The sequence below is a fragment of the Mandrillus leucophaeus genome, unplaced genomic scaffold (assembly GCF_000951045.1).
Source record: "Mandrillus leucophaeus isolate KB7577 unplaced genomic scaffold, Mleu.le_1.0 Scaffold38, whole genome shotgun sequence".
Taxonomy (NCBI): Eukaryota; Metazoa; Chordata; class Mammalia; order Primates; family Cercopithecidae; genus Mandrillus; species Mandrillus leucophaeus.
The window spans coordinates 2839724-2851672 of NW_012104031.1; the positions used below are offsets into that span (position 1 = coordinate 2839724).

The following is an 11949-nucleotide window of genomic DNA, read 5'->3' on the forward strand; positions in this document are numbered from 1 at the left end:
AGTTCCTTAGATACCTGTGTGCATTTGTGTGTGTGCACGGACGCCTGTGTATGTGTGTGATATGCATGTGAGTACACATGTTCATGTAATTCGTGTATGTATAGACGGGTCAGGAAATGCATGTGGTGTGGTATTGTATCCAGGCATAAGTGTATACCACAGTCATCCCCAGTGTAGGCTTAACACAGCCCTCCCCAAAGCTAGCTGCACAAGTTTCTAGTAGGCTCTCCCCCTTTCTTTCTTTAAAATCTTTATTTTTAATTTTTAATTTTAATTTTATTTTCTATTTTTAAGACAAGGTGTCACTCTGTTGCCCAGGCTGGAGTGTTACAGCATGATCACAGCTCACTGCAGCCCTAACGTCCTGGGCTCAGGCAGTCCTCCTGCCTCAGCCTCCCGAGTAGCTGGAACTACAGGCATGTGTTACCATGCCCAGTTAACCTCCCCGCCTTTCTTAATTTCAGCTGGGCAAGGGGGCAAGCCCCCAGCAGTAGCAAGAGGTATTTCTTCACCTTACCTCCCATACCTCACCCCAAACGAAATACATAATCTTAAAAAAATTTCTAAGACAGTTTAGTGCCCACTCAGAAGTCTTGTCCAACTTCTTTGGCCAGAGGCCTAAACTCTCTTCATTTTCCCTGCCCAATCCCCTGCCCCAGCCAAACACTTTGCCCTCATTTGCATACCGATGGGCCAGAGGCCTCAAACCTTGAACCTTACCCCTTCAATGCTTCTGGATCCTGGATGGAGAGCCCTGCAGCTTCCAGAAAGGTGGGGACTCTGGTGGAGGCAGTCTGAACTGGGGCTTGGGTTAGACAGTGGTGCCCAGGGGAGGGCAAGGAGTTGGCCAGGCCTGTGACCAATCAGACTTCTCATTCCTTCTGATGTCCAGCTGTTTCCCCTCCTCTTTCCTCAGGGGGTCCCCTGCCCCATTCCTGTGCTTGATGAAAGGGAATTCTCCCCCTGCCTTCCGCTTCGCCCCCCACCTCCAGCTCCTGCTCTGTCTCTCCTCTTACTCTGTCAGCTCCTTCTTTCTTTTCCTCGCCCACCCTCCTGATAAGGCCACATCTTTGAGGAACAGGCAGTGCCATCTCCCGCAAGGAAGGGTCCCCATCCCTCATATTCTGAGCCCTCAGAGAAGGCTGGAGTGGGAGGATGTGGAGAGCTAGAACTTGTCTTTCCAGCTTCTTTCTCCAGCCAGAGAGTGATGAGGCTTCACTTCATAGCCAGAATCCAAAGATAAAACGAGGTGGAACTGAGGCACTTCACCCCCACCTAGAGTGCCAGCACAGAGACCATAATTGAACAAAGTCACCAGAGGCAGGAGCTGCAGGCCTAGGTGATTCAAAGAGAAGGTGCATGGGGGATGTGATAGGATTTGAATGCCAACTTCAAGTTCACAGATGATGATCATGAGGATACGGGAAATTCTCTAAATCTGCTAGGAGGAAACCAAATGGAAATTGGGAGATGGGCCCTAGAAAGGATCATAAACACCAGAAGACATTGTGTAGGGTCCTCGGGGGCCTGGGAAGTATCCTCTCCCCAACCCTCAGAGAGGTACAGTCGTCCCTCAGTAACCATGGGGGATTGGTTCTGCACATCTCGTGGATACCAAATCCACAAATGCTGAGGTCTTTTATATAAAATTGTGAATCTGCATATAACCTACGCACATCCTCCTGTGTACTTTAAATCATCTCTAGATTACCTATAGCACCAAACACAAGGCTTACACCTCACTCCATTCACATGGATTCCACACAGTACTGGCACACAGTAGATTCAAGTTTTCCTTTTCGGAACGTTGTGAATTTTTTTTTCTGAATATTTTCAATCTGCGGTTGGTTGAATCCATGCATGTGGAACCCACAGATACAGAGGGCCCACGGCATTTATCTGGAAGCACTCCCCTTTCCTTGGTGCCTCTAGCAGGCTGCCAAGCAAGTCCTTGCTTAAGGCAGCTGTGGGGTGGTTAAAGAGTCTTCCTCCAGCTTCTGCCAGCCTGTGCCCCGGCGTCCACCCAGGTTTCTCAGTGACTCTCTTGTTCCCTACTCCTTTCCACCATCCAGATACTGAATTCCAGCTGTGAGCCCCCGTAAAGATCTAGTCCAAATCCTTGTGGTATAGATGAGGAAAGTGAGGCCCAAAGAGGTGACATGACTTGCCCTAGGTCACACTGAGCCAGGACCAATGCCTAGATTTTTTGACTGTGGGGTTAGAGAGTTTTCTTTAGTTCATATGACCCTCCCTATTTCCACCTTCTTCCCCAGGAATCCTGAGTCCATATGTTTCCAGGCCCTCAGAGCAGATGGCTTGGCAGAACTCATCTCTGCCCTGGCACACCAGGTGAAGAGGCAGATCTAATAGCCTGGCCCATGAGGGCAGCATTTGGCTTGCTGTGTTCCTGGGCACCAGCTGGTGTGAGAGGGGGCTTCCCTCGGCCCAAGAGCCTGGTCACCAGAGAAGAGCATGTTCCTGTACCCCTGGCAGCCCCCCACTTGGGGAGAGACACCATCAGAGGCTCTGCTGGGTGGAGGGAAAGATAGTCCTGGATCCTGGAGGGCACCCAGGAGGCAGATGGCACATTTGGGGGGCTGTATGCCTCCCTCTTCTCTCCACAGCCTGGGCTCTGCAGCCAGAGGCCCTCCGCCCCCACAGCCAGCCTAGGCGATTTCCCCGCTCCCACCCCACACATTTATTCCTGGGAGAAATGCAAATGCGATTGTTCATTCACTCTCCCTGCCGCCTGGTCCCACCCTCCCTCCCTGCTTTCCCAGTGACACACACGGTCCTGCCATTCCTGCTTGGTTGCCCCACCCCCACCATCGATCCTTCCCAATACATACACACCTGCTCCCCCCACTCCCGGCAGGAGCCACATCCAGACACAGGCTCGCATCCTAGACCCTCTCCCAACTTCTCCTCTTGCTTTCCCAAGTTTGCAGGTCACACGCTCTTGTTCTCATGAATATAAGGGGCTGTCCATGGATGTATACATGCGACCTGGGGGGGAAACGGCTAACCCTGCAGACTGTTGTTCCAGGCAGCCCAGCTCCCTGAGAGCCTGGCAAAAGAAGCAGGAGGTGGGGGAGGCGTCCTAATCCTAATCTCTCATTAGGAGAGGCACACGGCGTATTGATGAATCAGAGGTGGCAGGTGGTATGGACAGAAGTCTGGCCAGCCAACCCTGTTGTTGCCCTTTTCATGGACAGGGAGAGAGAGGCAGGGAAGTTCAGGAACCCTCCTGTGTTTTGGAGGACCGGGGTATATCCCCTGCTGAGGGCTTGTAGCCACATAACTCCATGACCGGAACATGACCCTCTCTTCTTTTTCAGACACATAAGCCCCACAGGGTAGACTCCACACCTTCCTACCTTTGTACTCATGCTGTTTCCCATCCAGGTGGCATCTTTTTTTCTTTTGTCCCCCTGGCAAAACCTGATTTATCCCTTAAGAGCCAGCTCACATGGTAGGAGTCTGTCTGGTTTTCCTCAGGTAGAGGGAAAAGCCCTCTCCTCTCTGCTGTTCATACACAGCATTATTACAAACACTTAGGACAGAGGTATCCATTCACGGATTTCTTTCCCTTTACCAAGGTAGAGTTTCTCAGGGGTGTGCGGCTGTGTATATTACCCATCCTTGAATGCTTAGCTGGGGACCTGGCATGTGACCGATGTCCACTGAACATCCGTGAAGTGAACTGAAGTAGATGTTTAGTAGCCAGGCAGGAGCAGTGAGGGTGTCACCTGGCAGTTCTCTTCTAAAGAAGATGGTGTAGGCTGGGAGGGTCAGGAACCCCACTTTTGCATCAACCTTCCCTTGGAAGAGAGTACACCCTGTTCTAACCCTTTTGTGGACTTCCGCATGGCATGTAGACCATTCCAGATGACTTGGCTCTATGTTCTCTCCCCTCGAGACAGCTCTTTTACTGTTTTGTATGCACACCACATCTCCCCAGTTAGTCTGTAAGCTTCACTTGGGCAGGGAAGACGACCGTTTTGTGTCTTTCTGTGTCTGCCTCGGTACAGAGCTCCTGGGAGACCCTCAACAATTTAGTACGTGTGGGTTGAAAGGACCTGAGGCTTTGGGTTTCGAATGCAGTTGTTAGATTTCTGGTCTGACTTTAGGAATATATATAGATATTTGGTCTGTGTCTGGGCAGTCTTGTGGAATTGAGGATTAATTTTTCATGAGGGTTGTGAGTTTGGGAGAAATTCTTCAAGAAAAGGCTTTGGGGCTCGGCACAGTGGCTCACACCTGTAATCCCAGCACTTTGGGGAGGCCAAGGTGGGAGGATGACTTGAGGCCAGGAGTTCCAGACCAGCCTGCGCAACATAATGAGACCCTGCCTCTATTTAAAAATATGAAGAAAAGAAGAAAGAAAAGGCTTTAGGATAGCTTTCATAGGAATTTCTTAAGAATATAATCTTTTCTCCACTTATCTTGTTAGAGCAAGTAAGAGGCTTTGGGGCTTGGCATGGTGGCTCAACGGTAGGGGGTGGGTGGCAAGATGACTTTATTTATATTTTTATTTATTTATTTTGAGATGGAGTCTCATTTTGTCTCCTAGGCTGGAGTGCAGTGGTACAATCGCGGCTTACTGCAACTTCTGCCTCCTGGGTTCAAGCAATTCTCCTGCCTCAGCCTCCCAAGTAGCTGGGACTACAGGCATGCGCCACCACACCCGGCCAATTTTTGTATTTTGAGAAGAGAAGGGGTTTCACCACGTTGGCCAGCCTGGTCTTGAACTCCTGACCTCAGGCAATCTGCCCACTTTGGCCTCCCAAAGTGCTGGGATTACAGGCATGAGCCACCGTGCCCAGCCGGCAAGATGACTTTAAATTGTTATTCTTGACCTTTTCACACCGTCGAGTTCAAGCAGGGTGTTTTTCATATTACTTTATTTCCTCTACTGTGAAGCGTGTTGAAATGTGGAAGTTATTTCACAAAGTTAACACGGTCTTCAAGAGAGAAGAGATATACGTGCAGAATACACATGTACACCTACATACACACCTGTATATGTCGATGACAACAGCATGGAGGGAATGAACTTGTGCATGGAGAAGGGGGCTTTTTTAAACTCAAAAGAAACCAGCCCATTGTGTGTGTGTTTGGGGGAGGGGAGCCTGTAAAGCCAATTTACTTTGAATCCCCTTTGGCTTACAGCTGCAGAGAGCAATGGAAAGCAGACATATTCTAGATTGGGCAGTGGGATGATGGTGATTGCGTTGCTGCTAAATGAGTCTGGGTTGACCTCTCCCCTGAGGGCCTCATCAAAGGGGCTGAGGTTGCAAGCTGTGGATAAGATGCAGAAGGGGCTCTTATCCAGGCCGAAGCACCAAGTTGCTTTCGGCCATAACGCACCATAAGGCATCGACTTTAAGCTGGAGAAACCAGCTGCAGCTAGAAAAGAATGCGGCGATTGTAGTGGAGCACGGGGGAAGGAGGCTATGATGAAATGGGCCCTATTTTCCATAATTAGCAAAAGAGAAAGGTGAGAAGGAGCATAATGGGAATTTCTTGAAGTCAGGGACCCAGCTTAATCCAATTTCTTAAAAACCTCTGGAACATTTTTCATCCTAACTTGGGGGTGGGCACTGTGTCTTACTCATTTCTAGAACATCCATCCCCTGTGCCTCCCACCAACATACACACGTAGGGGGCTGAGAAGGGGCAGCATCCCTTGGAGGAAGTTGGGGGGAAGGTGAAGTCGAGGCAGCCCTGTCTGGACCGGGTTCCACTTGGAGACCTGCCAAGCCGCTCACCTGGGCCAGGCATGGAGGGTGGGGAAGCCTCTAGGGGACGGACAGTCCATACAGAAAATAAATTACTCAAGGGAAGGGACAAATACTTAGGACTTGTCCTGCATTCGAGTATGACTTAAGGTGTGGAGCCCCAGACTCGGAACATGAGCGCCGGAGGGACCTCAGAGGAGCATCTTTGTTTTTTTTTTTGTTTTTTTTTTTTCCTTTTTTGAGACGGAGTCTCACTCTGTCGCCCAAGCTGGAGTGCAGTGGCACAATCCCGGCTCACTGCAACCTCCGCTCCCCGGACTCAAGCGATTCTTCCGCCTCAGCCTCCCAGTAGCTGGGATTACAGGTACGCGCCACTACACCTGGCTAATTTTTTTTGTATTTTAGTAGAGACGGGCGGGGGGTGGGGGGGGTGTTCACCATGTTGCCCAGGGTAGTTTCGAACTCCTGAGCTCAGGCAATAATCCGCCCGCCTCGGCCTCCCAAAGTGCTGGGATTACAGGCGTGAGCCACCGCGTCAGGCCAGGAGCATCTTATCCACCTCCTCGGTTTACAGATGAGGAAGCTGAGAAGGAACTCTTAAAGGGCATACAACAAACGGGAACCGACTGTGTCCTCACCTGAGCTCACTCACGATGGGAATGAGCCCAGCCTGGGGACGTTTGTGCCCATTAGACCTTAGAGGAGAGCGACACCATGCATACGGCCCATGGTTATTCCATGTTGGCACCCCACGGGCCTCCTCCACCGAGGAAAATCACCCCAGGAAGAGGGCCAGGCGGAAGACTGGGGCCAGCTGTTACCCCCACCAGCCACTAGGTGGCACCCACGCGTCTGTCTCCGGGGAGGAGGCGCATTTTCAAACGTGGAGGGGCTTCTGGGAACTGTCCAGGTGCTCCGCCCCTTCCTCCCTGTTTCTCAGGAGCCGCCTCCCGGGGTTGGAAAAGGCTGGGCCGCGCACACTGATGGAGAACAGATGGCGGGGGCGGGGCTGCTGCCTCTTCCCTCCCCCGCCCCTACACAAACACTGAACGCTGCTCCCTAAACCCGAGGTTGGGCAAGGGGGCCGCAGGACCCATCGACGCCACGCGGGTCCATCCGGGCTTGAACCCCTCCCCTCTCCCATGGCTGCTTCCTAGTTCCTTGGGCCATTCTTCTCCTTGGCTGTTCCCCCTGTGGCCCAGCCAGGAGAGCGTGTGCTATGTTCACTCTGGAACAGGAGGGGCCCCCCTGCGCATCCTGTGACCGGCTGGCCAGATGCAGGCCCCTGCGGGAGCCCTGACCCTGCACCCCACCTCTGTCATTCCCTCGCTCCTCCTTCCCGGAGACCCGGGCCAGCAGGGCCGGGGCGATGTCTGGTGCCGGGGAACCGCGCGGCCGAGCAGCAGCTTTGCCAGAAGAGATCCTTGGCCCAGGAGAACTGGGTTTCTCGGCCTCTTTGAGCCAGAGCTGCCCAAGATGGAGGAGTCTCCAGGGGAACTTTCTGAACCTTACCTCCCGGCTGCTTGCTCGGCCAGAACTAAGATCAGATGTCAGTCCACGGCCCAGATGTACCCAGGAGTGGCGGGTGGGGGAGGAGAGAGAAGGGGACACCAAGTCTTTAGACACATCTGTGTTTCTGGAACAAAGGGAAACCACAGAAGGCCAGGAGTTTGGGTGTGCACTGGGTGTCTTTCAACTGGGTGGGACCAAACCAAGCCCTTGGAAGTCTCGCTCCTGAGGCTGCAGAAGAATAGATGGTTTTTCCCTGCCTCGAGGGTGGGATAAGGGAGGCAAAGCTGGGAGCAAGAAAGGGAGAGAGAGAAAATGAATGGCGGGCACAGGCGCCTGGGCCCCAGCCTTCAAGTGCGGTCAGAGCAGATCCGGTGGCAGAGTAGGGCCTAGATGACCACGGACTGCAGGAGGCGGAAGCACATCATGAGGTCCAGCGGGATGGGCGGCTTCAGGTAGTTCCCATCCAGCCGCAGGTAGCGCAGGTGTGGAACGTTCTCCAGGTCTGAGGAGAAGTCATGGAACGCCACTAGGTTGTTGGGGCAAATCTGGGTTCCGTTGATTTCTACGGAAAAAGAAGACGAGAAATCAGCAGGGAGTGGAGGCTGGCGGCCAAGATGAGGAAGTGGAAGGGGGAGGACACCCGAGAGCAAGGACTGTAGACTTCTCTCTGAAACTGGCTAGCTTTGGGAATGTGCGATCATAGATGAGCTGCCTTGACCTCCAGACTCAGTTTACTCATTTGTAAATTGAATTAAGTTGGAATTGATCAACAACTGTTATTACAAGTTCACTCTAGAGAATTGGAAGTAAATTTTGAACTGGGCCTTCAAGAATAGGTAGGATTACAACAGGTGGAGACCTGGGGGATGGAGTTCTGATAGAGGAATCTTTGAATGAAGTTGTAGAGGCCAAAATTCTGCTTGTGGGCGAATCTGGGAATAGTAATAGTGCAATGTGGTGTACTAAGGAGAGTAAGCTGGGAAGGTAGGTAGGCTTTCAAACAGTCTTTCACTAAGAGGCTTTTGGTCTCTGGTCTGAGGAACGGCAGTGAACGGGGCTGTCTTTATGAGAGCAATGTTATTAATAGGGTACTTGAACCATGGTATCCTGGAGTGTTAAATCTGGAAGGGTCCTTAGGGATCCCTATGTTCAGGTTTATGCTATACAAAGATGAATCTGGCTACAGTGTGGAGAAGCTATGGAGTAAGGTGAGATCTGAAGCCAGCAGATGGATGTGAAAATTACTCTGCATGTTTTCCTTTGAATTGGATGTGAGACATGAGGATGGGCAAAAGATGGTAACCGAAATAGGGATGACAGGAAGAGGAAAGAGGGTCTGGGGAGAGCTCTGGAGCCCCAGGGACATGATGAGCCTACTGATTCTGAAGGGTCTGTGGCCTGAGATTCCATTTCCTCCATCACATCTTGTTAGATGCCGGTGGCACCAGGCATGCCAGCATTTAAATGAACTGTTTTATTCTCCCTAAGCCTTGCCTCACTTATTTATGGAGGAGGAGGAAGAGTAGGCATCATCTTCATTGTAATTGTCTTCCTCTTCCTTTTCCTGCTCTTTCTCCTTCACCATTGGAGTAGCAGAAGGGCCCTGACACAGGGGTTTTCTCTTATGAGCTTGGGGCTGGCTGTTGCCTAGCCACACTGATGCTGAGTTCTTCAATCTGTGAAATGGTAAGAGTGGTGCCTGCCCTGTAATCAGGGGAGAGAATGTTGGCAAAGGCATTTTGCAAGCTGTTTGAGGACAGTACCAGTGGCAGCATTACGGTCATTGTGAAGAACGTAATTGTCACACTGACCTAGGCCCCCACTTAGCCCATTCTGTCTGTGAAAGACACAGGAGACAGGCTGGATGGGGTGGGCCCATGTGGGTGAGGTGTGAGTTCTCTCACTTCAACCTTAGAGGGCTAGGATATCTTCTAGCAACCTGTTCTTCCATAATCTGGTAGAGACCTATCAGCCATTTATTAATCAAGGTATCCTTTCTGTCTGTATTTTGGCCTCATAGCTTCCTGGGGGTAATGTGTTTTATTTTAGTGTACTGTCTCCAGGGTAAAATTAGACAGTCTTCCCCTTTTCCCATTTTTTTTTTTGTAAGATTAAAAAAAATCCTCCCCTACTTCTTGAAATTATCCCAAATGAGCAAACAGATCTATTCACCCATTGTTGGTGTCGGTAGAGACACCAACAATCTCCCTCTCGTTCTTTGGCTTGGAACCTAAGGATCCCCAAATATCATTCTAAGGGTCCTTCTCTTCTCCCTGAATCCCTCTCTTTCCTTCTGCTGCTGTGTGAATGTAGGCTGATTCTCTTGTGTGAATGTAGGCTGATTTTGTTCAAGGACCAGAAAATATTATTTCACTTCTAAAACTTTCTGCTGATGCTCTGCTCAGAGTTGAAATTTTTGATTGAAGCAAAACTGCAACTTCCAACCTCCTCTCCTGGGCTGCAACTGATACTCCAAGTTCAGGACCCTGTAAATGTCAGTCAGGCAAACTCTCCCTTAAGTCTACCTAAACATTGCACCCTTCCGGATAGATTCAGAAAGCACCAGCATACAGACCTTCTTTTCCTGACTGCCACATTTTTACCAGTTGCGTACCCTGAATAAAAACCCAGGCTCAGGGTTGGGAAGAAGCATCCTCCCATAGTGGCAGGTTTCTGCAGAGGGCCGGCCCAGGGCATTTCAGGGTAGGTATTTAAATGTCTCTGTTCTGTCTTTAGTATAATGTCCAGGAGTATATTCCATGTCTACCCTACCTATAGATCCAGTTGCCAAGGAACTGGGGCTGAGGAAGAATGGAGGAAGAAAACCTATGACCCTCCAGGTATGGTATTTTGGGCACTTTCTCCATATTAAACTATTACGTCTTCATATCACCTTCATGATAGAAGGTATTATTACCATTCTCACTTTACAGATGAGGAAACTTCCCAGAGAGGTCAAATATCTTTTCAAGGTCGCCCAGATAGCAAGTGGCAAGGCCATAAATTGAAGTCCAGTGCCAAAGTGGATGCTTTTTATACCACCCCACCCTGAGACTCCCTAGAGAGGGTGGAGGCGCTACACAAGCCAACATCCTTGCCTTCGGCCCCGCCCTGGCCCACCCCACTCACTCTCGATGCTGTTGTTGTTGAGGTACAGGTGTTCCAGCCTGTTGTTGATGGCGGGCACACTGCTGATCCTGTTGTGTGACAGGTGGAGCACGAGCAGGTTGGAGATGTTAAAGGAGTTCTTGGGGAGTCCCCTGTCTGTCAGCTTGTTGTAGTTAAGCCGAATGAAGGCAAGATTGGGAAAGCTCTTGAAATATCCGTTAGGGATGGTCTCAATCTTGTTGCTGTCCAGGTAGAGCTGGTGAATGGCGGTAGGGACCCTGGGCGGCATCTTTCTCAGGATATTGTGGGCCAGGTTGAGCTGCATGAGGTTCTTGAGGCCCTGAAAAGTGTCGGGCTTGAAGACGCCGTCGCTCAGCCTGTTGTGCTGGAGATCCAGGAGCAGCAGGTTCTCCAGCTTGCTGAAGACGCCAGGCGGGATTCTGGAGATGTGGTTCTGGCTCAGCCTCAACTGCTCCAGGTTCCGGGGCAGGGCCGAGGGGACCTCTTCCAACTGGTTCTTCTCCATGTAGAGGAACACCAGGCCAGGCAATTTCTCCAGCACCCTCTGGTCTATCTTGCGGATTCGGTTGTTGTCCAGGTTAATCCATCGCAGGCCTGTGGCATTCTGGAAGGACTCCAGCGGGAGCTCAGTGATGAAGTTGTTCTGAAGATAGAGGTAATGGATGCGGGGCGGGATGACAGGGACCTTTCGCAGGTTGCGGCTATCACAGTAGAGGGCAGATGGGAAATCAGGGGGGCAGTAGCATTCGCGGGGACAGTCAGGGAAGACAGATGGAGGGCCTGGAGGAAGGGGAGGAGGCAGGTCTGTTGGCTCTGCTGGTTCATGAGGCTGAGGAAAGCTGGGTGTGGGCCTGGGCCTGGGCCTGGGTCTGCGCCCGGGCCCAGTCCCGGGTCTTGGTCGTCTTGTTGACTGGCCTTGGGCCACCGAGGCCAAGATGAGAAGTGGGAGGAGCCAGCAGAGGGGTGACCTCATGATCTAGGTGATGCACCTACAGGGAGAAGACACAGGAGGTCATTAGCCTTGGGCCCTCAGTAACTAGATGTCATGTTTTTGAAGCCAGAATTGGGCAGAACTAGAGCTCCAGGGAAGATAGGCAGAGCTCGGGGAGCTGTAGAAGCATCTCCTTGTTTGCCTGTACCCAGCAGGTGAGGGAGTAACAAGGGTTTGAGGCTCTGGATTCCTTGGCCATTGGCTTAGCCACTTGATGTGTTGAGCCTGCTTTGAAGAGGGCAGGGGGCATGCTGGTAGAAAGCACACTGGGGGCCGGGCGCGGTGGCTCACGCCTGTAATCCCAGCACTTTGGGAGGCCGAGGTGGGCAGATCACGAGTTCAGGAGATCGAGACCATCCTGGCTAACATGGTGAAACCCCATCTCTACTAAAAATACAAACAATTAGCTGGGTGTGGTGGAGGGCTCCTGTAGTCCCAGCTACCCTGGAGGCTGAGGCAGGAGAATGGCGTGAACATGGGAGGAGGAGCTTGCAATGAGCTGAGATCACGCCGCTGCACTCCAGCCTGGGCGACAGAGTGAGACTCTGTCTCAAAAAAAAAGAAAAAAAAAAAAAA

General features: G+C 51.4%; 1 protein-coding gene across 2 annotated transcripts in view; it reads right to left on the reverse strand.

Annotated features, from left to right (window-relative positions):
* Positions 1–4887: 4887 nt before the first annotated feature.
* The window catches only part of PRELP (proline/arginine-rich end leucine-rich repeat protein), a 15276-nt gene continuing 8214 nt past the window's right edge, over positions 4888–11949 (reverse strand). For both annotated transcript variants that reach the window (XM_011990482.1, XM_011990481.1), the window contains exons 2-3: positions 10383–11371; positions 4888–7815 (exon numbers count right to left, since the gene is read on the reverse strand). In XM_011990482.1, coding sequence (XP_011845872.1) covers positions 7640–7815; positions 10383–11355 — 1149 coding nt within the window. In that variant the 5' untranslated portion in view covers positions 11356–11371 and the 3' untranslated portion in view covers positions 4888–7639. The remainder of the gene's footprint in view (positions 7816–10382; positions 11372–11949) is intronic.